Consider the following 24,829-nt stretch of genomic DNA (forward strand, 5'->3'; position numbering starts at 1 on the left):
AGGCACTACTCTTGTGTCTCTATACAACACATATGTATAATCCTCCCAGTTGAAAGGTAACAAACTAAAAGAGAAAAAAACAACCAAATACAATTATACAAAAATACTTTTATTACCAAGATTTATATTATTCATTTATTAAGTACAACAATTAACAATAACCTCACAGTTTACTATAACACTTCACCATCTGAAAACACAACAACATTGTTATGAAGCCGGTGTAATATGGTAACATACATATATTTTCTTAATTGACTATATAATTATAAAAACAGAAACGAAAGTAACTCATAATTTATTTTTGAGTTGTTATAAACAGCCAACCACTGGGGACAATACAGCCATTTTAACACTCTTCACCTTCATGTACTATGACGTCATATTTCTTTTTAAATCACTAAAATTATGATCCTGAAGTCACTATATTAAAGCTGTATGAGAAAGTTATAATGTAGTCAACAATAAACGTCACTAATTAGTCACACAGATGTACTGAACTGTATAGAAGCCGCAAGATAACTGAAGGTATAAGGGCTGCATTAAGTTGTACTGCAGTTACTGTCACTACATACAAACAGACACAACAATATAATGTGCTGTTCGATGAGGAAGACCTTGTACCACTAATCAGCACCAATGAAGGATCCTATGTTCGAAGTCCAGTTACATCAGATAGTCGGACACCCAGGGCGACATTTCGTTTGTGTATTTGGTAGGGGGCAGGTCGTATGGGATGATCAGGCGGTTGGGAGCGCCTTCTGATAGCGGGAAAAAATCTTCGTTTATCTGAAACAAAAACCAACCAGTAAATTTTGATGTACTAGTATAAACGGTGGGTGATACGCTGATGGGAAGTAATCACCAGCGCCGGTTCTTTCTAGAAACACCAGTAACCGGTTGCCCTTGTTGATGGAGCCCCAGGCCGCCTTGCTCACGATGCCGACGTCAGCAGATAGAAAGCGGCCATCTTGTTGACGGGTAATACAAAGTAGATGTGGTATTCAATATTGTAACTCACCACAAACCGGGGCAAAAATAGAACCCCCGCCTCGTAGCTCATGATGCGGAGCGCCCGGTTGCCCTTGTTGATGGAGCCCCAGGCCGCCTTGCTCACGTTGCCGGACGTCAGTAGATAGAAGGCGGCCATCTTGTTGTCGGGGGACACTCGAGTGTACGACTTAATGTGCGGCATGGCCTTGTCGCGGTGCGTGTGTTTGGCTTTCCATTGGCTGAAATGGTTTTTCATAAATTTTAATTACTGACAAGCCAGATTGTCGGTTTGCGTGTCTACATATATCTACGAGTTAAATAAATAAAAATAAAAGTTGCTAGTTTGATCTATCGAGTAACTAGATAATAGTCCTACAAACGTGTGTGTGCGTGTGTGTGTGAACGTGTGTGTGCTATAAGGTAGCAGAAGATAGTAATGTGTAGTGTATTTAAGTAGGAGTTATTATGGAAAATTGAATCTAGGTTTAAGAAAACAAGAACCACTTTTGGATCATTTGATTAAGGTTGGAGCACCAAGTAGACGCTGTTTTAATGTCTTAACATGTCGTAATGTCTTCGAAACACTGTGCAAGAATGCTCATTGAACCGCTTGGGACGTGGCGGAAATAGGAAATATCAAAAGAAGAACACCACACATCCAGATGTTGGATGTAGAAATTTAGTTAATCACTTATTCTGACTCATTCCCCTGTCCCTTAAACAAGCATCTATCGATCATAGATATAGATGTGACAGAATACCCTTTAAACACGGGATGCACGGAGGCAAAGGAAACGCCAAAACACGAGCTTATAGAGAGATAAGTGCAGGAGTACTGCCGAACAGCGTTCACAATTCCTCCGACCTAAAGCAACGCTTCCGGATGCCTGCAGCAATCTGAAAAGACTGCTAGACTAAGGGGTATATTACACTGGGACAACATACAGACAAAAGAGTCATGACGCGTCCGGGAAGCGTCCGCGTCGCGCCAATAAATTGGTTGCGCAATCAAATGGACACCAGGTAAGTAATTCTCTATAGATGTCAGTCAGAGGACATATTGCTGGTAGCGGCGACTGGTTGCGCCACCGTGGTGTCCGAGTGTAATATAGCCCTAAATATGCACGCGTGTTTTGAAAAAGGGAATTACTTTATCGCCACTGTTATATATATTGGTTTCCCGATGCTAAAAAAGTAATTAAAATAAACATGAAGTTGTTTAGACACACGGGTGCACATATCATAAGGTGAAGGATTTGCTCGTGTCGTCTATTTAATCTTAAAGACCAGTTAATCACTTATGGGTATAATTAAACAGATTAAAATAATGACATCTCAAGTCAATTTCATAATATGCAATTATTGGGGTTGAGCAGGTTATCAACTGTAAAGTAGATCCTGTAAATGGACCCACAACCTGAGAGTTGAACAAGGCATACTAAGATTTACGAACCATGCGTCACTCGAACCATTGGCTCAGTTGGTAAGAGCGCTCGGACAGAACCCGTTGGGCGCGGCTTCGAGTCGCGCATCGTTCACAAATTTTGGTTAATCATGTCATCATCACATCTACATGATTAATCGTTTTAATCGAAATAAATAAATAAATAAATAAAAATAATACTCACTAGAGGAACTGTGTGAGCCAGGTCTGTTTGGAGTGCGCGGCCGCGGCGTATGGCAGGCACCCGCCGCCTAGCAGCCCGTCGTGAGACGCACGCACGTTCTCTATACAAGCATAAACCAGTTCAATCCGGCACGGAACCGGTGGAGTCACTAACGGTCATTTGGGATTTACAAAAACAACTGCGTGTGTACTTATGTATACACGCATAAGTTATACTACTTTGGCGTAACAATACAAAAAATGTGTCACCCAGTTAACACATACCACTGAGAGGCTCCTTTGCACCGGATGCCGGCTAGATTATGGGTATCACAACGGCGCCTTATTCTGCCGTGAAGCAGTAATGTGTAAGCATTACTTTGTTTCGGTCTGAAGGGCGCCATTACTAGTGAAATTACTGGGCGAATGAGACTTGACATCGTATGTCTCAAAGTGACGAGCGCAGTTGTAGTGCCGCTCAGTATTTTTGGTTTTTTTCAGCTGAACGTCCTGCTCGTCTCGTCCCTTATTATCATAAAAAAAAGGTTTATTATCGAAATTCAAAGTAGGCCAACAATTAAGGAAAATTACTCATCAGATTATTTCGATAGAAATTTAAAAATGAAACGCTAAGTCTTAGTGAGGATGAACCCGCCACTGTATCTTTTTCTCTTGATGTTTCTTTTCCTACTTACTTACAGTAGTGCTAGACTCAGTGTGGTGTGGCGACTATGGTGTCTAAGTTGCTTGCGGACACCACAGTGGGGCGACTGGTTACGCCGCCATGGTGTCCCAGTGAAATATAGCCCTAAAAGATGCAGAGAGACCGTAGAATATGTATTATGATGATAACAAGTACCTAGTGATGGATATATGAGCTTGATTGGTGGCGGAGCGCTTAACGCCTGCGGGTGATCCTTGATCTTGGTGAAGTGGTGCAGGAAGTCTCCCGTCAGCCACAACTGGAGACACATTACAATATTATCATATACACCCGAAAAAAAAAGTGTTCCGCGCACTGCAGTGACTCACAGATGTATCTTTTTTAAATAAAACACTTATAAAGGAATTTTCAGGGGCACTGCAGACGAAAATCATAAAAAAATAATCATCTGCAGTCCCCCTGAAAACGAGATCTGGATAGGTCTTGAAACGTCGGGTTAACTAAACTAAAAATGTAACTTTTATGCAAAAATCAATTACACGCGTTTTAATCATTTAAAAGTGTTTTATTTAAATGTGTAACACTCGCGTTAATCAATGAAAATACTAGATGTACATTTATTTAACGGCGCCACAGTAACTGATGTACTCCTAACCATAGATTTATATAGTAGCGTCTATACGCTAGTATTGTCTATGACCACTTAACAGCCCTATAATAATTGATCAATTTTGCTGTGTCAATGTGTGCGTTAGCTTGTTAATTATTCGAAATACTAAGGAGCCATCTTATTTTGCTGTGTTTATAGGGGTGTTACGGATATTCGCATCCGCATCCGCATATGCGGAACATTCGCATTAATTCAGACATCTGCATCCGTATCCGCATCAATTGATACGGATTTATTACGGATGCGGATCTGCGATTTTTTTTTATGTTTTATAGGCTGTAAGTATTAAGTACAACCAAAAAATGTTTTAGTTTTGGTCTCAAAATTTGATTAGTATAAGTTTTTAAGCATAGGTTTATATTTTATTTTTTATGTTTTTTTTTTTTTTTTTTTTTACGTTTTATAGACTATAACAATATGATCAAAAATTGTTTGTGTCTTGACATCTAGTCTAATATGTATTGACATTATCCATGTGAAATCAAATGCTATATATTAAGAATGCACAGCACAGCCAAAGAGGATGTAAATACTACGTAATAAGAGACGGGACTGCCTTATTAAAAATTGAAATTTAGTTTAGTATAAAACATGTAATGAGATTGGACATAATAATTATAATACGAAGTATAATCCGGCAAGTTTGAAAGCGAACAGTTGCTTATAACGTAGTGGATTTCGGATAACTCTGTTTTTAATTAGATTATAGCCGTCATCTGTCAATCTGTCAAATTTAAATGTAAAAATAACTATAAGATACTATTCAAGTTTTGTAAAATACTTCTGGTAGCCTTAAACCATAAATATTTACTTACTATTAACTAAACATCATGGCATTCGGGAGCATAGTCTATCGCTGGTAAATCACAGCCATAACACTAGGATAATATCCACGGGCGAATATTATGTACCTGGGGTCAGTAATTAGTATGGTGATAGAAATATTAAAAAGCGTATTCCCTATTTAATTTACTGTTTGCCTGAGGATATTAGAAACGAGCCTAACAAAATTAAATTAAAAAATATGTTAAAAATATTTATTTAATATTATATATTTATTGGAAAGTATTTGTTGCTAAAATGTTTATTTTTTTTTTTGTTACATAATTGGTACCATTAATTATTAGATAAAATAGTGAGACTGTACGATCCCCCAGTTAAACCATCTTTAAAATAGCTTTGGAGGACAATGTATATTTATCAAAATGTATATTATATTCTTAGTGAATAAATAAATAATAAAAATAATAAAAAATCTATGACGTTTCGTAGTACAATCGATTTTGTCTTTAAGAGACCCCGCAAACTGAAGACTTTCGATCGGCCGATAGTTTGGTTGAGTTCGGCTGTTAAGTGCGCACACTGGCCCGACTAAACAGTTGGGTCTGTGATGAGTGTGCACACTAGACAACTATCGGCCGACAGTTTTAGATACGATTCGCTATTAGTTTTAAATCGGCTATTGATGAGTCTGGCCGACTAAACAATCGGTGGTGTGCGCGCCTAGAAGAGCGCTGTACTGATTTAACAGTCGGCCGATAGTTCGCTGACGCTTCAGTTTGAAGGCAATCGTGTAGCCCATCAAACTTTTTTGTCGGCCATTACCGAATCGTTATAATGTGCGCACTCTCATACATCTTTATACTGATTAAGAAACCAACCAAACTATCGGTCGATAAAAAGTCTGCAGTTTGCGGGGTCTCTAAGAGTTTCGCTAGGCTGATTGTTTCTCCCGTGATCAAACCCACCTTGGGCTCGCTGCCGTAGCTGCCCAGGCTGCTGGCCTGCGCGAGGAGCGGCCAGCGAGTGTGGTCTGCCGCCGGCACGCAGCAGTGCTGACGCAGCAGACTGCCGGCGCGGGTCAGGCCCCACTCCATGTCCGAGTGGGAGCCGGGCACCGAGCACACCAGGAATACACTGGAATACTCACTGTTACTAGCGATGGGCGTTAAAAGGCATTAATTTTCTCAAAATTGATTCCTTTAGAATTCCTTTTGATGTCATTTCTAATAACTACGAGAAGCGGCGCAAGAAACTCTTCCGGCATTCTTTTTTTGCGCTCTTTTCAATAAAAGTATACAATATTGTACAGTCATTTCTATCGCTATAAAATAATCACAATCTAGTGGGACTAGCTGGCTGTCCGATCATTTAGATATTCAGCAGTGGAGTAATAGGATTTACGACAGAGCCATTTTTTATAAAACATTTAAATTTATTTATAGATAATGACTGAACAGAGGCTGGGACTTTACTATAGAAGTGTATACATTTACCCTTAAAGCTATTATGTATGTTAAATGATTATATAGCTCCTCAAAACGGATGATATATGAGGTGATATTAGCAAGTGAAGCACCGTTATGCTAGTGTGTGTGCGGTTAAGGGGAATACAAGTAACACAATTTTTTCACCCATAAATAATCATAGTTATATAGTATCGTTTTTACAACTTTTCACAACGCACGACGTCATTTTTAAAATATTTTATTTAGACGCAAACTGATCTGTTACAGGCGACGACAATTCTCATAATGGCCACCTATCGGCCTGTAGTAGTGTAAGTGTGCGCGTGGGGCTATGTATTTACGTAAGGTAACACGGAGTCCTTATTTTTTTACTAGTCCGTGCTCCTCAACTGTATAATAAACCACCAGCATCATTAGCGGACCTTAAATATTAACTCTTTTAAAAATAAAATAAAGGAACTTTTAATGACGAAGAAAAATTAATCAGTTTAAGAGTATTTAACAAACATGAAAATATAGGCATTTGAAGAAACTAATTTAGATAGTTAAAGTTGACATATTTAATAAACAATTTTTATTTTTCACATTTTAATAATATTATGATTATATTTCAAAGCAATCTCGCAGAAGTCTTGCATGAGTTCTTGGAATAGTGTTTACATGTTGTGCAATTTATTTCTGCTATAATATATGTAAATGTCTTGCGAGAAGTCTCGCGGATCATACTATCACAACTTATCGCGGACGTGTTTACACACGAGAGCTTACGAGTGTCGCGATAGGAACTGTCAAGACGCGCACGTGTAGCAGCTGCATTAACAATTTTGTTGTTGAATAAGAAAAAAAGATCAATTTGAATTCGAGAATGGATTTGTACGAGATGTACCATAATTTATTACGTAAAATACAACTGGAAGATGGTCAACAATATTTCAATTTTATTTGTCTGATCGCAGTTGATTTAGAAGTGTTATTTTAGTAAAACTTGGTGACGTTATAAAAAAACAAGTCACAACACACATTTCAGTGATTCGATATCACCGAAAGAAAGACCGGACTTCATTCTCAGTCGTAGAGAATTATTTTACGATGGAATTAAGCACAGGGGCTATTTTTAAAAAGGATTGCACTCAAAATCCTATTAACTTTATAGTTTTCGATTTACGAGACCATTCACGACTTCACCGATGACTCATTTTCAATTTAAACAAAAACACAAGCCATGCGGCCGATACTTGCTGCGAGATATAGGAAACTAGACCGCTAAGTAGCGAGATCTGTCGCGAGTCGGTGCAGACTTGTTTAGACAATAGACATGCTTTCGCAACCACTCGCAGGAACCGCTTGACAAACTGTCGCGACAGCACTTGCAATGAGGTTTACACTTGCAAGCTGCTGTTAGACAGACTGTCGGACATTTTTCGCGGAACTTATCTTGTAGGTGGAAACGTGGCCTTAGCGTAAGAATTGTAAAATATTATTTTTTCATGCCTACCCGGCAGATTGTTAGCACCTATGATTGTAATGTAACACCAATGTACCCACTCAATCTATGCAAATAAATGACTTGATTTGATTTGAAATGAACGGACCAGTTCAATCAACCAGTCGACGATGCGTCGACAGTTCGACGGTTGGCGTATTTCCAATGGACTAGTTCAATTCATAGACTATGGCACTTTAATGACAGACGTAAACAAGTAGTTCGTTAGTCGTCCGTTTAATACAGAATGTAAATTATGAACTAATTTTCACCACTAGATACTAATCATGTAGAAACATCAGTTGATATTTTAAGTACGTCAATATATGATTGATTTAATATTTTTGTAATAATGCTTTTATGTAATTTAGCTAGTGGAATCCTCATTAATTTAACATAATTAATACAATTAAAATTTAATAATTTATTCGGAATAACGAATAGTCACGAATTAACAGTCTATTCTAAACTACGGCGGTCGCGACGAGCTGATACAGTCGATTCGGTCGTTACTGTCTTGCCTAGCGTCTACAATACCGTCGAAGGTGAATTACAGTCCACGATTTGAACTATTCCATCGACTAGTCGAGGAAACTAGATGAACGGTCTGGTTTCGTTCACACTAAACACGTCGACGACCCATCGCTAACTGTTACAACAGCATCTGTCATGGTTTAAGCCCCAACTCTTCTGGACCCTCGTTGTTATTAAAGGATAAAGATTCCACAAATTCTATAAAAACATGGAAAAATATTAATATCGCGTTTTAAAATATTACGTTACACTAAACAGAGCCATCTACATTTTAAAATACGTTGGATGAGGGCAGCACTGGACCAATCGTCGGAGATCTTAAGGGGAGGCCTTTGTCCAGCAGTGGACGCCTTACGGTTGATGAAGATACTGATGAGATACATTTTTATGAAGGCCCAAATGTTCAAGCACTAACATGGAGGCGAATTAATGAGCGTAAGGGTCACCTGATGAAAAGTAAAATGGTTTGTGAGGAAGAATGAGGAGACAGTACAGCCGTTTATTACAGTGTTGTAACGCTCGAGTATCAATTGGAGCCAGTATTCTGAGCGGCGTCAGATAGAATATCGTTTACTTCGTCATAGATAACTTTGCTTCGTGTCATCCGCAAGCAATACTACCTTATATTTTTCTATAAGATTAGGAAGATCATTTATATAGATAAGGAAGGGGAACGGTTCAAGAATAGACCCTTGTGGTACCCTATACTGAAACGAGTCCAAGGTCTCCTGCCATTCACGTCGAATTTCTGAATTCTATTATTTAGATATGTAATCAGAAGATCGAGCGCAGTTCCTTTTATGCCATAGTGACATAGCTTCCTGACCAGCGTAGATTGTTGCCTTAGATAATTTACAGAAGATACCAAATGCATTCTGCGATTCCTCCCATTTGATTCTTCCCATATTGCGTGGCTTCAGTAAAACTGTTTGTTCGAATAGGCTAGATAATAAGTATCAAAGTGTGTCAATTATTGTAATAATTGTTACATTAATTACTTGATGTGCGAGAAGTCGCAGCGCTTGACTCGCTCCATGTAGAAGGTCAGGTGGGGTAGGTGGTAGTGCGCCAGGTACCGCAGCAGGCCACGCTTGAACATAGTCGGGGACTCGCCGTCGTGGGGCATAGCCCCCGCCGCAAGCGCGGGGCAGCGGGGACTCATCCACAAGCTGCGGCGGCCAGAACACATGGATTTATTCATAAGTTGCGTTACATACGACTTTGTGACTTAACAAATCATGTAAGTACTAACTAATCACATACACCTCATAACGCATAACAATGAACAGCAGAGAGCCAGACATGCATGGTCATCAATACAGTAGTAAAAACAAAATTGTACAAACTAAATCTAATAATGTTAAATTAGATTTAGTTTGTACACTAATATTTCTTTTTGACCGGTGAATTGATATATTGTCATAACATAAATCTTTCAAACGTTGTCTATAACTACCAGGCTGTGATCTCATAATTTCCTGTACCACGAACATATGACAGATATAATTATCGTTCGCTATCGCAACGGATCTCAATTCCGTTTGTTTACATTCTTTATCTTGTCTCGTTGGCTTTAGTATAAAAGGCTTAGGTATTCAGCTGTGGAGGAGTAGGATTTACGACAGAGCCATTTTTTATTAAAAGTTTTAAATTTAATTATAGATGTCTGAACTACTGGCTGGGATCATTATAAAAGAAAATTGTATACATTTACCCTTAAAGCAATTATGTACCTTATGAAGCCTATTAGAATTAATTACAAGCAATTATTCCCTTATTTCTAGTGTTATAATAATGAAAATCACTATTAAGAGCAAAAAGGTAACAATTTTTGTCAACGCATATTAAATTTTCATAAATGTACTGACAATGAACAGTCATAATATTTATTTCTTTAAATATTTATTTGAGGAACTGTCTATAATCAAGCTGATATTTAGCACGAACAGCTCTCTTTTGCTCTTCTGATATAGAACAATGCCAGCAGCATGACCCCACAGTAAAATACCGTATACCTTCATGATGCTGTGAAAATAACTGAAGAACTAGTGTTCTTCTTAGATTAGTATCTAGCGGTCGCAACATTCGTGTACTCTGTAATCTTTCTAACGGCATATGCCGCAGAGTTGAGTCTATCTGCTAGATGGGCAATATGTGGACCCCACTGAAGCTTTTTATCTAACGTGATAACCAAGAAGACCGTATTACCACATGTTCCAATCTCTGGTCATTTATAAGTACGTTAGTTTGTATAGTAATTTAATACTATACAATTTAGGCGGTCTGTGCAGAATAAATTGGTTTACTCACCCTTGGGTCCTGTTCTCCCAGTCGTCAGAGTACAGGTTGGCAGTGGACACAACTACCCTCAGGGAGCCGTCCTCGTAGCAGAGTATCATCATCTTGCTGAAATGTCCCCATAGTAATGATTAAACAACGTTGAATTAATTACTTCTTCGAGATACTAGTTAGAAGCAGAAATCACCAAAAAGAAGGGGAATCAGATATTATAAGATACAGCAAACTGTGACAATCAACAAGCTGATTCTAGTGCCATGAAAAATCAACATACAATTAGGGTAAACATAATAATAAAATCAAAGGGTATACGCACGTGTGGTGTTTCCCGAAGGGCGTGGCCATGGTGACGTAATGCGCCGTCACGTTGGGTTTCTTCTGGTTGATGTCCCGAAGGTCCAGGGCGTCGTCTCCGTACAGGATCGTCAGCTTCTTACCGCTGGAGGATTTCAGTACAAACTTTAATTTACAATCACAATCTGAATACAATACTTTTATTACACTACATGGCCACATTATCTCTGGATCTCGCTGGCGTTCCAGCCACCTCCTGTTCCCCTTCCTCCACCTCGCGCTCGTCCTGTTGCGTCAGTACGGTTTGCAGTTTCATGCTTTGTTTTTGAAGTTTTCATTGTTACATTTTGACTTTTGTTGTTAATGGTTCTGTAGTTTCTGTTGTCCTGTGTCGCTATAATAGTACCTACTGCCAGAATTTTTATTTTTCAAATACTTCCATCGTTACAGTCACCAATATAATAATCAGGTAATATATGCGAATAAGATCTTTTTGATACAGAGGACCTACTGACAACTTGCACCCCTTCTCCAACCCCGCGGATCATACCACAGACATCATATCGGCGTCTGTGCTCGTGCAAGATTCATCCAAAACGACAATGAAAAGGGGAAATATAATATCATCTCTTAGTTCAGACGATATAGGTACATCCAATGTTTTCTTTTTTGCCTTTATATATATATATATATATATATATATATATATATATATATATATATTTCACCTTCTAATATATATATTAGAAGGTGCACCCTGGCAAGTGCCTCATTTAATGAAAAGTAAAAAAACCAATCGCCCATGGACCTCCATGGTGAGATTGTCAAAGCTTGGAAAAGAGAGAATAGTTGGAAGAAGAAAAAAGGAAAAAGAAGGGAGATAAGATATGATAAGATCCAACAAGCTGTGACAGTCAACTAGCAAGCCATTGGCTCAAAATATATGTTGCCGGTTTTTCAGTTAGTTGTAGGATCTAATCTTGTAAGTCCCTAAGTCGTATCGGTTCAGGAAAACTGCAGCCGGTAATTAATTACACTGAGTCTATGCGAGACAAGAAATTACTCGCAAACAGCGCGGTTGTGGAATAGCAGACGTCAACGTGTGCGGGTGGTATTTAGCACTTGCACGTACTGTTCGGTGGTGAAATCCGGATACTGGTATCAACTCTAGACTTTACCGTCGTCATCAGCCGGAAGACGTCCACTGCTGAACAAAGGCCTCCTCCAAAGTTCTCCACGAATATCGATCCTGCGCTGCACCTCATTCAACGTATTCAGGTGATGTTGACTAGATCGTCCGTCCATCTTGTGTGTGGGGGGGGGGCTACCAACACTACGTCTTCCGGTACGTGGTCGCCATTCGAGGACTTTACTGCCCCATGGGCAATCTGTGCATCGACTCGACGACTCGACTTGAAGGTTCCTATTCCATATCGGTTGGGGAATACTACAGCGGTAGTTACAATATCATTTCAGAAATAAATTGGCGACCACAGTTTGTACTCAGCGTCGGAGCAGCCGTTTACTATCAACGGGAGAAGAGTGCCGAAATTGGGGTGAGATCCGACAATTCAAACTCAAATATTTTCACTCTAAATTATTGGCTTAAGAACCTTAAATCATTTATACGTCTAGATAGACTGTGACAGCTGTGAAAACGTCGAAAAATATAGAGGTTGACAGTTAGCCTCTATTTTGAGCAATGCACACACACTAACACAAAATGACATACAAATCGCTAGTGTAGGACGTACCTTAACGTAATAATCCTGGCCTGTTGTCATCGGTTGTGTAGCAGCCAGAGGCTCTATCTAGACGTATAAATTATCTAAGGCTTGAACGTCAAAATTTACCATCAATTCGAAAAGATTTACCTCTGACCTACAATGGAGTGCAGCAAACAAAGCGGGGTTTTTTTATATTTTATTCATAGCCTGGGGGAACGAACCTTTTTTTGTTAATTATTGGTTACAGCTACAAAGAACGCAAAAAAATAAATGCTGGGAGAGCTTCTTCTCTCTCAGAGCGCCATTTGTTTCCGAAGCGGCAGTAGTGTCTAGTATATTAGAAATGACAACAAAAATAATTCTAAAGGAATCAATTATGAGAAAATAAATGCCTTTTATCATAATTAGTGTTTAAACATCAGTAGAATGCTGAAGCCTGGGGATGATACTTCATAGGAAGTACTCACCTATAGCCTGCGAAGTAGTAGTGAGCCAGTAGCCAGCTCGCGTCCACCATGAAGTTGATCTGCAGCGAACACTGGAGCTCGCCCAGGCTGCGGTCTAAGATCTCTGCAGAATACACTTTTATTATTTGGTGTGCTTCTCGTGGGAGTCATTCTCGCCTAAATGCTTGTGGCGACGTCACGGTGCGGGTCCTTCCCTCCCCTATACATATATTCAAGCGAATCTGTTCGCAGCAAAATCAAAACCAATTTATTCATGTACATCGCGGAAATGACACTTATGAATGTCAAAAAACTTTTTTATAAAACCGCGACTTCCTTAAGGACTGAGTTATTGAGAATAAGTGGCAGAAAACCCAATGCCACTCTGTTAAATCAACATTTGCATTTTCATCTTTTTCCAAATCATTTCAATTATTCAATCATTTCATTTCAAGTATGTAAATACATAAAGTGATGCAACAAAAGTATACAACACAATAAATGTAAATGGTAAAGATTGATTAAATAATTCCGAAAAATCCGGCGTTTATAAATTAAGTTCTAACACTTGTAACGGGGTTCATATTGGTCAAACAGTCGAAATTTGGAAACAAGATTTAATTAGAAATATTGGCGGAATTTACGCTCAAGAAAACTCAGAAAATTTGGATGATTATGGATTTCAGCAAAATAACGCCTTAATCAATTAATTAACAAAAAGATACAGATTTATCATAGAACATTTTTTAAAACAAGTAACACATGTTTAAATTCTTTGTGAAAGTTTGTGAGTGTGTGTGTATGTTTGTTTCGTCTTCACGCAATAACTACTGAATGGATTTTAATGAAACTTAACAATAATATAGCTTACACATCAGAATAACACGTAGGCTACAATGTATATATATATAAAGTATATTATCAAAAAACGTCAAACACCAAAAATATTTTATATGGCAAAACAACATCAGCTAGTGTATTTTATAAAATGCTGTCATAAAACCTTGATTTACTATGTGTGAATTGTTATATGTATTCAACTCAATAGTATCGTATTTTGTGGTGTTACTTCATGGTAAAGACCCATATACGCTCGTTTGGTCGCCTTTACAAAAAAAATACGATCTAGTTTAAGTTTTAATAGATAAGTTGGTTGAAACTAAGTTTCAGAGCTGCCACACTCACCATGCAACGTGATGGAGTAGGGCTGTGAGTGCGTCTCCCTGGCGTCCGTGATCGTAGTGTAGAAGATGTGGAAGGGCGCGCTCCTGTCGTGCTTCTCCGACATCTGGCCCTTCGGAGGTACCACTTTGAAGAACTCCTCCAGCTTGCGAGTCGGCGGGATAATGGGGCGGTAGTCGGAATCTTAAATATTATTTGTCACTTAGAATCTAGAATGTGCAAACCAGGGACGTGCATTGGTTTTCTAGTAAGGTAGGCACTGTGGATCTAACTAGTCGTAGATGGAACATACAGGGTGTCCCAAGGTTATGGGACATGACGGGAAAGTACCTTAAATATCGAAGATAGGCTATTTTACTGAAAGAAGACTTTATGTTATTTTTAAAAGTTAGTAATTCTGCATTCAAACATTTTCTAAAAATTACTTGCCTCGTCTGGGAATCAAACCGACTTAAATGTAAAAAAAAAACACACTCTTATGATGCCAATCGAAAGAATCGTCAAAAACTAATAACTCTTCTCAAGTAACATAGTATTTTAAAAGAAAGTAGTCAATTAAGTGGGTATTGTTTGTAAAATCATTAATTAAATGCTCAAAATGTGATATCTCTTGTCTAACGCAAATCGCCAATCTTTTAATGAGTCCGCTGCCTGTTGATTTTCTAATCATTTTATGTTGAATACTCGATATGATATGGCACAATTCTGTTTGTAACTCGTCCACGTTATCGTATCGCTTTTTGTATAGCATATCTTTCACGTATCCCCAAAAGAATAAATCTAATGGTGTAAGGTCCGGGGATCTGGCCGGCCATCTAATCGGTCCATTCGTACCAATCCAAGTAGGAAAACATTCATTTTACGTTCTTCCTTTCTTTTAAAATACTATGTTACTTAAGAAGAGTTATAAGTTTTTGGCCATTCTTACGATTGACATCATAAAAGTAGGGGGTATCTTCGATATTTAAGGTACTTTCCCTTCATGTCCCATAACTTTGGGACAACCTGTATATATATATAAAAGAGAATGTATGTTTGTATGTTCCCCAATAACTCCTAAGGTATTCGACCGATCTCAATGAAATTTTTGTAATAGATTCGTTGAAGCTCAAGGAAGGTTTACATATATAATTTATATGGTAAAACAACGTTTGCCAGGTCAGCTAGTTTTTTTATTAAAATAGGACTACAAATCACTTATCGAACGACATAAACTACCACCCATTCAAAATAAAGTGCTCATACGGCAAATCTCATAATCTTTTTTACCAAAACGTTATGAAATAATTTAATAACAAATTAAAACTATTAAATATATATTATCTTTCGTGACGTCCTCTCATGCAATTCAATGCTAAATATTAATTTAAATTTTCCTTTTTTCCATATTCAGAGGAATCACAGGAGCGTTGTTCAAAATTAATTCAAAAACCGTGAACTTATTGGTACGTTCTACCTGCGCCAACGACGCTTCTAAGAATATAGTTAAATTTAAAAGGAAAAATGCGCTGTTGAATAGCATTAAATAACTCTCACTAACTGTTGTTCAATGTTAATCAACAACTACATGCTAATTAAAAGATAACTAATGTAAATATTTCATTTTTTCTAAAAGTAATAATTCTAATAATGTTTAGTTCTAAGTTCTAATAGTTTAGTTTAAAGTAAGTAGTAGTTAAATGTAACTTGTAACTTGCCAACAAACTGTTAAAGTTTGGCAAGATATATTATTAAGTTAAAAGTGTACTTATTGAAAAAATGTTTTATAATGTTTTAAAATATATATTATTAAAGGTGCTTTGCTTGGGCGCTATTGAACTATGAGTTCTGAACGGCTTCGACCCGGCGTGGCACAAGTAGGTGTCAATGTGTACGCTAGCGCGCGGGTACAAGATTACTTACAGGTTTGCCCGAAATCATATTATAGAAAATTTATTTATTTAACAAAATTATATATTTTTTTTATGATTATTGTAAAGTAGCTTTACCCGTGTATTAAAATAATTTAATAACAAATTAAAACTATTAAATATTTATTATCTTCGCGACGTCTTCTCATACGAGCAATTCAATGCTAAATATTAATTTAAATTTTCCTTTTTTGCAAATCTCTTGTACAATAATTTGCCTTATTAATTCAAACATATTGTAGTCCAATTGTCGGGGACCCAGTGCTCTGTGAACGGCTGGATCACTTGGCGTTGCGTAGAGACATCGCTTCAGTGTGTGGACTCTACCGCATTTATCACGGGGAGTGTTCCGAAGAGCTGTTTCACCTGATTCCTGCCACCGAATTCCACCTTCGCACGACACGCCACAAGTTAGGCTATCATCCCCACCATCTAGATGTGTGGCGGTCTTCCACAGAACGGTTTTCAAGGATCTGTGGAATGAACTTCCTTGTGCGGTGTTTCTGGGACGATACGACATGGGAACCTTACAAAAAAGCGCGTACACCTTCCTTAAGGGCCGGCAGCGCTCCTGTGATTGACACGTACGCTCGTTTGTCCTCCTTTTCCATAAAATAAAAGTTAAAGTCTATAAGAGAGTAGAGACAGTGTGTGCTAGGTATTCCTTATATATATATTCCTTATATTATTATATAAGGTGAAAGAATCTCAAGATCGGGCGTAAAAAACTCAGCGGGCTTTTTTTTATATAAAAATATGGATTACAATGTGATATCGTACAATAAACATTTATAATTTAATAGCCTGAGGGTGTTCGCTTCAATCCCTGTCTGTGGTGTCATTAAGAAAATCGTTTATGTTATAGTAACCTTTCCCACACAAACGTTTTTTAACAATTCTTTTAAATTTCGTAACACATTTGTTTTGTACATTTTCTGGGATCGTATTGTAGAAGCATATACATCGCCCAATAAAAGAATTACTAACTCGACTTACGGCCTTTCCTATATTCAGTCTATCTCTTACTTGAGATAAAAATCGTAACTATCGTGGACTTTTCTGTCCCAATAAACTTATCGACGGTAACTCACCTTATCCGTACACGTTGTCTGTCAATGGGAGGACGTATAGCTTACCAGCGATAGAACTTTGTATGGAAATTGCAATTCACGCGTCCCAAAATAAGGCGACAAAAATGACTTATAGGGTATATTGGGACAGCTTCAGATTATTTACAGCTAATTACTGGCAGTAGAATGTAGTAATTTATCTCTCTCTGTAGATAGTATATTGGGGACGGCCGTTAACCGACTCGTAGGCATAACAAGTTTATGATTGTTCCTCGTGTTAATTATGAATTTCACAGTTTCTAGCAAATTCCTCAATGTGCTTATGAGGTAGTAGTTAGTGCGTAGTAGATATTGCTGTTGTAATACTAACGGTACATAAGGAGAGTAATGGCTTCCCTGGAGAACATATTTAGCTGCCCGCAAGAGAAGATTTTTAGTCTTACTCGATACAGCCTAAATACGTAAAAGTATTGAACACCTCTCGAAAGGAGAAAACTCGATTCATGTTCTTAATCTATTTATATAAAAATGAATTGCTGTTCGTTAGTCTCGCTAAAACTCGAGAACGGCTGGACCGATATGGCTAATTTTAGTCTTGAATTATTTGTGGAAGTCCAGAGAAGGTTTAAAAGGTGAATAGATAGGAAAATGCTGCTAAATTAAATAAAAACAACAAATTTGTTTTTTTCTTTGATGTGTCCATACATAATTTCTATGAGAGAAATTATTGACGCAAGGTTTGATAGTTCTGCTGTGAAACAATTTCATTACGACAGCAGGGTGCATATTTTACGAAGTAATTTTTGATGTTATGATATAATATTGACAAATTCATTTAAAAACATTATTTTATTTATTATATACAGAACAACGTCTGTCGGGTCAGCGAGTATGTAATAAAATTTGATACTTAATTAAATTAAATTTGTAGACAGAGACAACAAAACACCACTTCTTACAAGCCTCACGCGCTTCCTCTACATTCATGACTCTTTTCATACATGCTCGCCGGTTCCGGGTGCTTCGAACCTTTCCTTTACAGACAGGACACCAGACACGTCCGCTCGGTATGAGTTCCAGTATTACACTAGCCTTATGAAACTCTGTAAGTAAAAAGCGATTCACTCGAATGTATGGAACGTGTAGCCATTGATAGATTGACAGATGACGGCTTAAATCTTGCAAAAAACTTTCAAACTTATCCGGATTATACCTCATCGCCAATCGCCATACTGTAATTACTAATATTTTAAGCTTTTGTCAAAACACTGCATGTTTCATACTAAACTATTTTTCATGTTTTTCTTTGGAGTCCCGCCTTATTACGTAGTATTTACATACTCTTTGTATTATGCTGCCCGCCTGCTCCTACGACCAACCGCGAGCTCGACTTGTGAGACGTCGGCTCGCGTTCGCTAGTTTGCGAGCGCGTCACACTAAACAAAGAGTACTTACAGACTAGTGTTTCGCGGCAGACAGTGACTCAGTTTATTATGAAAGTATTGTAAATAATTCATAAAATTGACCTCTTACTGCTTCCATTTTGGGTGACTTTTCCCTTCTCGCGCTGGCAACATAACATTTATCTCCAGTCTGCTGTTTCGCGTCAATTTTCGTCTGTACGGTCTCCTTGCTGCTCGTCGCTACTGTTGTGTCTTCATCGTTTGCGATATTAGCGTTCTCATTTGACGTTTCGTTTTTTATTTCCCTGCAAAAGATGTCACTGCATTATATCGTTTCAAAACGGATTAACACTATTCCAACTAAATTATTCATCTTTACTAAAACAATTCATATATTGGATGCAGCACCTTACAAACTAATTTGATTTGTATAATACAGCTGTTGTAAAATACTCTCTTAGATTGAAAAAGTGTCTGTTGTGTTTCTTGTATGTTCTTCTCACGAGCTCAACTTTTTCCGAACACATGGTAGATTCGGTAATATAAATGAAATAATAATATAATAATATTGACACACTTTTTACACAAATTATCTTGCCCCAAGTTAAGCATATATAGCCTGTGTTATGTGGGTTACAAACAAAGATATATTTAATATAATATACTTACTTAAACATACATAAATTCATATAAACATACATAAATAGGTACATTTAAACATCCATGACTCGGAAACAAATATTTATAGTGACGATTCAAAAACGCTTACTTTAAGTCTAATTTAATAATTTTTTATTTAACTACGACTTCATTATTCTTAGAAACCGACCGAGCAACCGCTCACCGTAAGTGATACGCCCTGCTTATAATGTGGTGGTGCTCCCAATAGAAAATACAATTTTTTACCTCACAGTTATTATAAACAAAAAAATAGGTATTATTATTAATAATTAAATAAATTTGTTATCGAGCGCGGAAATGCTGCTGGTACACTTCCGTCTTCCATGTAGTGACAGTTTTACTTCTTTTTTTTATGAAAATAAGGGACGAGACGAGCAGGACGTTCAGCTAATGGTAATTAATACGCCCTACCCATTACAATGCAGTGCCGCTCAGGATTCTTCAAAAACCCAAAAAATCTGAACGGCACTACAATTGCGCTCGTCACCTTGAGACATAAGATGTCAAGTCTCATTTTCCCCGTAATTTCACTAGCTACGGCGCTCTTGAGACCGAAACACAGTAATGTTTACACATTACTGCTTCGCGGCAGAAATAGGCGCCGTTGTGGTACCAAAGGAGCCTCCCACTGGTAATGTTCTTAACTAACTTTACTTCATGTCATAATAACATTTAGTATTGTTAAAATAGTAATATGAATTGTTTTGTTTTGAAAAGATATACTTAAATTAACTTATAATAAAATACTTATAATAAAAAAAATGTGCGTGTACTAATTATGTACACACGCAAGAAATTATTCTATAAAAATTATTCTTCAAGGAAATAAAACTAAAATTCTTAAAAAAATATTCCCCGTGCTATTTTTATTATTTAAAAACAATATTGTAATAAAGAATGGAATTGGAATTTAATATCATTAAATTAATTTTAAGCAATTGTAGAGAAATATTTTAAACTTGTATATAAAGAACATAAAGAATATATTGAAATATTATGTTATTTTCGTCCATCGGTTGTGGTTTAGTAGACACGAGTTACAAGAGGCATGGTTGTTGAAGTATAATAAAAATGGTCTAGTTGATCTGCTGGGTGTCGAGTTTGAGTGACGATGTGCGCGCGCATCGTACAAATTCAACCTGTATAATTTTTCAATAACTAGCCAAAAGAAGTACCTATAACTTCAAAAATAAACAGATGAAAAAAAAAATACCACAAATAATAGAACAGTCGGGATGGACTAAGGTATTTATAGAGAGACAGCTCCCATACTACGAATGAAACAACGGAAACGAAGGGAACATTGCAACAGCGAAAGTGGTGAGCAGCTTTAATGATGTTTACTAAGTTCCTACATCGACTATCCTCCTCGTCGACATACTAGATCGAATCAGAAATGAAGAGATCCGTAGGAGAACCAAAGTTATCGATATGGTCCAAATGATTGCGAAACTGCACTGCAGTGGGCAGGGCACATAGTTCGATGGACAGATGGCAGATAATAATTTCGACCACGTACCGGAAGAAGCAGTATTGGTAGGCCCCCCACAAGATGGACCGACGATCTGGTCAAGATGTTGGATGAGGGCAGTGCACGACCGATCGTCATGTAAATCTTTGGGGGATGCCAAGCAGTGGACGTCTTCCAGCTGATGAAGAAGAAGTTCCTACATATGTTTCGTATGTGCTATAGTTGTGTCATGTTATTGGCACGAGATGGCGCTTAGCACAAAACTATAATATGTAATGAAACAGAGTAGGGATGGATACTTATGTATTAAAGTTTCCGAAATATTAAGGGTATGTTCCGATATGCACTGTACAGTGTGATGTCAATTTAGAATACTGTGAAGCCGTTCCTTTATAGCCAGTTATACTGGTTACTATTTAAAACTGAACACAATCCCGTATACTGTTAGCTGTATACTGTTAGCCGAATTTTGTGACGCAGCATTCAAATGAGTGTATTAAAGTTTTCTAGTTCATTAAAAAAAAACTTTTGTTGGAGTACAGTCAAATTAAAAATATTTTAATTAATATTTTAGGCATTCGAGTGGTTTTTACTGATCACGTGATCAAAGTACTGCGAGTACATTACCTCGAAAACGCCGGTGCTCACAGTAGAATATGGCAGCGATTTATGACGTCATATATTTCCCTAGGGTACCTATTGCGGCAGTATACTGGCAGTCCATAACGGAACTAATTTTTCTACAGTGATAGCACTGTGCAGTGCTCGCAGTGCATATCGGAACATACCCTAAGTTGTTTGATCTAGGCGCTGCTGTGACGTCACTAAACAACTCATAAAGGTCAGAGCATATAATGAAGAAATGAAGAAATCCGCCGCGCCGGATAAAATACTTAAACAATGCGGAAACTAAAATTATCGTAACTTCACAACGACTCGCTTTATTTGGTATTTGCTTTTAATACGTATACATGTTTTATCTGTATTTTATTATTTCTAATTGTTCCAACACAATTCCAATAAAGGCCGGCAAAGTATCGCTTGACCCCTATTGCTGCGGGTGTCCATCGGCGGTTGTTTCACCACTCCCCAGCATGTGAGCCTATTGCCTACTTTTATAAAAAAAAAACTGAATCACGTTAAACATGTGATTTAATAAATTTTGGCGGTATTAACTAAATACTGATAATTGTTGTTCAATTTTATTATAATTCAATGTTGGTACAAATTCCTGGAATGTTAAGTGAATGTGAAGCTATTATTAATTTGAACATAAACACTCACCTTTCATCACTAATAGGGGTGTAGAGCTTCTTCTCGACCATAACAGTGAGCTGGTCTACTATCATGCTACGCTGCAAGCTCAGTTCGCTTGGAATTTCAAAGTCTCCATCACCAGAGTACTTCTGCAGAATTGCTTCCACTGAAATGATGTAATAGTATGGTACAGAATATTATATTAAGAAATGTAATTATAGATTATTTTTGAAGGTACCCATGATCTATCGTCATAGAAACACCTAACAACAAAGCTCATGTGTAACTAAGTTCCTTGAAAGGTGTGCAGGTACACCATAGTACAAGATGTGGCTTGTCGTGTGAAGCGTGGTTTTTGGTCACAGGAATCAGGTGAAACAACTCTTTAGTGTACTCTTTGTAACAGATGCGGTATAACACACACAATAAGCGACATCTCTATGTAACGCTAATTGATCTGACCGATTACAGAACACTGGATTCTCTACAATTCTTAAAGCTATGCATTTCACCCAGTCAAATGGTTTGAGCCGATACTGGGATGCGCCAGACCACAGATGATAGCTGTACATATGTGGCACAACTTGTGTTATGTAGAGCGGATGGGGCCTGATGGAACTATTGCCGTGATGTATTTCTGACACGCTGCTTCTTTGAAGCCACTTTGACTTTGCTTTCCAGATGACCGGGGTATTGATAATAGTTTGAGATTTTGAGATACAGTGTTCAGATACTAGGCTAGGCTCTAAGGAAAGTGTTGTCGAAGAGCAATGATACGACAATTGTTTTAAGTGGTAAACATGCAAACTTGAGTCTTTTGTAGATTAAATTAGACAAGGTTTATTTTACCCAATTCTGAGACCTTCTCAACTTAGGAGTGGATAGAAGATGCAAATTTCTTCAGTCACTAGTCGATGATTTCCTGACTGTATATATGGCATCTCCAGTGCTGTTGTCTGCATATAAATGTACAATGAAACAACAATATGACATGGGGTACCATCAAAAAAGTGTGTACACCTTCCTATAAGGCCAGCAGCAGTCCTGTTATTCCTCTAGTATTGCGTAAGAAGCGGTGATCAATTAACATAGGGTGACCAGTACTCTCACTCATTTGTCCTACTCTGCCATAAAAAAATATATTATAGTCCACAAAAAAATGGTTAGGCACTTTAATAGTAATTTATAAGTACCAAAATTCATAATTATTGTAGGATTTGAAACAACACCTCCGGATACAACATCTCCCAACACTCCAACTGTGAAGATTCAATTTATTTCAGACATAACCTGAGGAGTAAGGGTTTAAATAATGCATAGTGCATAAATTATGAAGTGAGAGAACTCACTTTAAGAAATAGAATTTGTTGATAATAATTCTTACAATGTGGATGTGCAAACTCTCTGAAGTGTGCCGGGTTTAATCTGTAACATTTCTCTCCATATGTACACTCTCTCTTCACCCTTTTCTGACTCTGGTCATCTAAAATTAATTATTTAATTAAGTAATTATTTATCAAATCTGAATAAATCACCAGTGAGGGCTGTAATCCTTAAAACCACACCACTCTCCTCATGACAATAAAACCTTTTATTCAAGAATAGCTAATACAATTTCTTATATCTAAGTTATTAAAAATCCAGGTTAAATTATAGCTTTGGCCTATATAACAGGCCTCGTTCAACCTTTTCAACTTATTTCTATCTTAACCCGGCTACAGGTGCTCTTCTCATACCACAGTGTTAAAAATAAGTCAGGAATGGTGAACTTAACATTATTCGATAAACAAAACTGTTAGCCCCAGTTTTCAAACAAGTCAGGCAAGCAAAGTGTACTGTATCTAGTCCGTAGAACATATTTTGTCCTATCTCCTCATGGTTCCAAGTATCTACCGCCAATTCACTTACCAGTTCACACAGGTAAAAGTGGCACATTTTAGTACAACACGAGCAATTATATGGAGTTAAACAGTATTATCTCAAGAAAGAACCTCTCGCAACCAGCAGATTACGTACATATAAAACCAAAATCAATTTAAATATACTTTTTAATAAATAACATAAAATAACTTACTATATGCGTTATTCATTCGTTTATTCATTATACATTAAAATATGAGACTAAATAAATTTAAATAGCAATATTAAGATGAAAACACCGTCAGTAGTACTTTCTGTTGTTAATCATTTCTCTTAAAATTCATAGAAATAATTAAAAATATACTTGTTGTAGGTACTAAGTTGTTTTCAAAGTTTAAAAACAGCAGCCTTGAGCCAAGCGAAACTCTGAAAAAAGCTATTGTATGAAACCTGCAGTCATTGATAAATTGACAGATGACGGCTTTTATTCTTGTAAAAAACGTTGATAGCCGAAATCCACTACATCAGAGCAACTGTTCGCTTTCAAACTTAGTCGGATTATACTAGCCATATTGAAATTTATAAGTCAAATATCACTGCACCCACGTTTCATACTAAATTAAATTTCAAATTCTACCTCCAAGTCCCGCCTCATAAACGTAGTATTTACATCCTCTTTGCGAACAGCTGTTCTGTGAGCCAAAGAGAATTTATACACTACGTTCAAGAGACGGGAGTGCCATACAAAATAATGAGAAATGTCGCTTGTGTTATATTGCACTAAATCTTGATACCAACATAATGATCTAATGACGTAATATCAGAGCTGACAATATAATAAATATATAGGATAGGAATTAATCCATAATAATTATTATTGATAATTAACTAATTATATATATATATTTATCTATACTATATAATATTATAAAGCTCCAGTGTTTGTTTGTTTGAACGCGCTAATCTCTGGTACTACTGGTCCGATTTGAATGATTCTTTCAGTGTTGGGTAGTCCATTTATCGAGGAAGGC

General features: G+C 37.2%; 1 protein-coding gene across 2 annotated transcripts; it reads right to left on the minus strand.

Annotated features, from left to right (window-relative positions):
- Positions 1 to 88: 88 nt before the first annotated feature.
- LOC126973497 (probable tyrosyl-DNA phosphodiesterase) lies at positions 89 to 24,236 on the minus strand. Of its 2 annotated transcripts, none has more exons than XM_050820824.1 (14): positions 24,013 to 24,236; positions 23,323 to 23,421; positions 21,966 to 22,104; positions 18,653 to 18,834; positions 14,150 to 14,329; positions 12,986 to 13,088; positions 10,814 to 10,936; positions 10,510 to 10,605; positions 9,198 to 9,368; positions 5,682 to 5,850; positions 3,459 to 3,561; positions 2,622 to 2,721; positions 1,022 to 1,232; positions 89 to 789 (listed from the first exon to the last, which is right to left on the minus strand). In XM_050820824.1, the coding sequence occupies exons 1-14, from the start codon at positions 24,038 to 24,040 to the stop codon at positions 667 to 669; spliced, it is 1,827 nt and encodes a 608-aa protein (XP_050676781.1). In that variant the 5' UTR covers positions 24,041 to 24,236; the 3' UTR covers positions 89 to 666. The 2 variants fall into 2 exon arrangements, with proteins under 2 accessions (XP_050676781.1, XP_050676783.1); XM_050820826.1 differs by having other exon boundaries at positions 23,288 to 23,421.
- Positions 24,237 to 24,829: the final 593 nt, after the last annotated feature.

This window comes from Leptidea sinapis, chromosome 29 (genome assembly GCF_905404315.1).
Source record: "Leptidea sinapis chromosome 29, ilLepSina1.1, whole genome shotgun sequence".
NCBI lineage: Eukaryota > Metazoa > Arthropoda > Insecta > Lepidoptera > Pieridae > Leptidea > Leptidea sinapis.

Coding starts and splice junctions, on each gene's coding strand:
- LOC126973497 (XM_050820824.1), bottom strand. CDS start 24,040: ATGAATAAACGAATGAATAACGCATATA. Junction 14,330..18,652: donor CAAAATGGAAGCAGTAAGAG/GTCAATTTTATG, acceptor ATAATATTTAAG/ATTCCGACTACCGCCCCATT. Junction 790..1,021: donor TATTTTTGCCCCGGTTTGTG/GTGAGTTACAAT, acceptor TTTTTGTTTCAG/ATAAACGAAGATTTTTTCCC.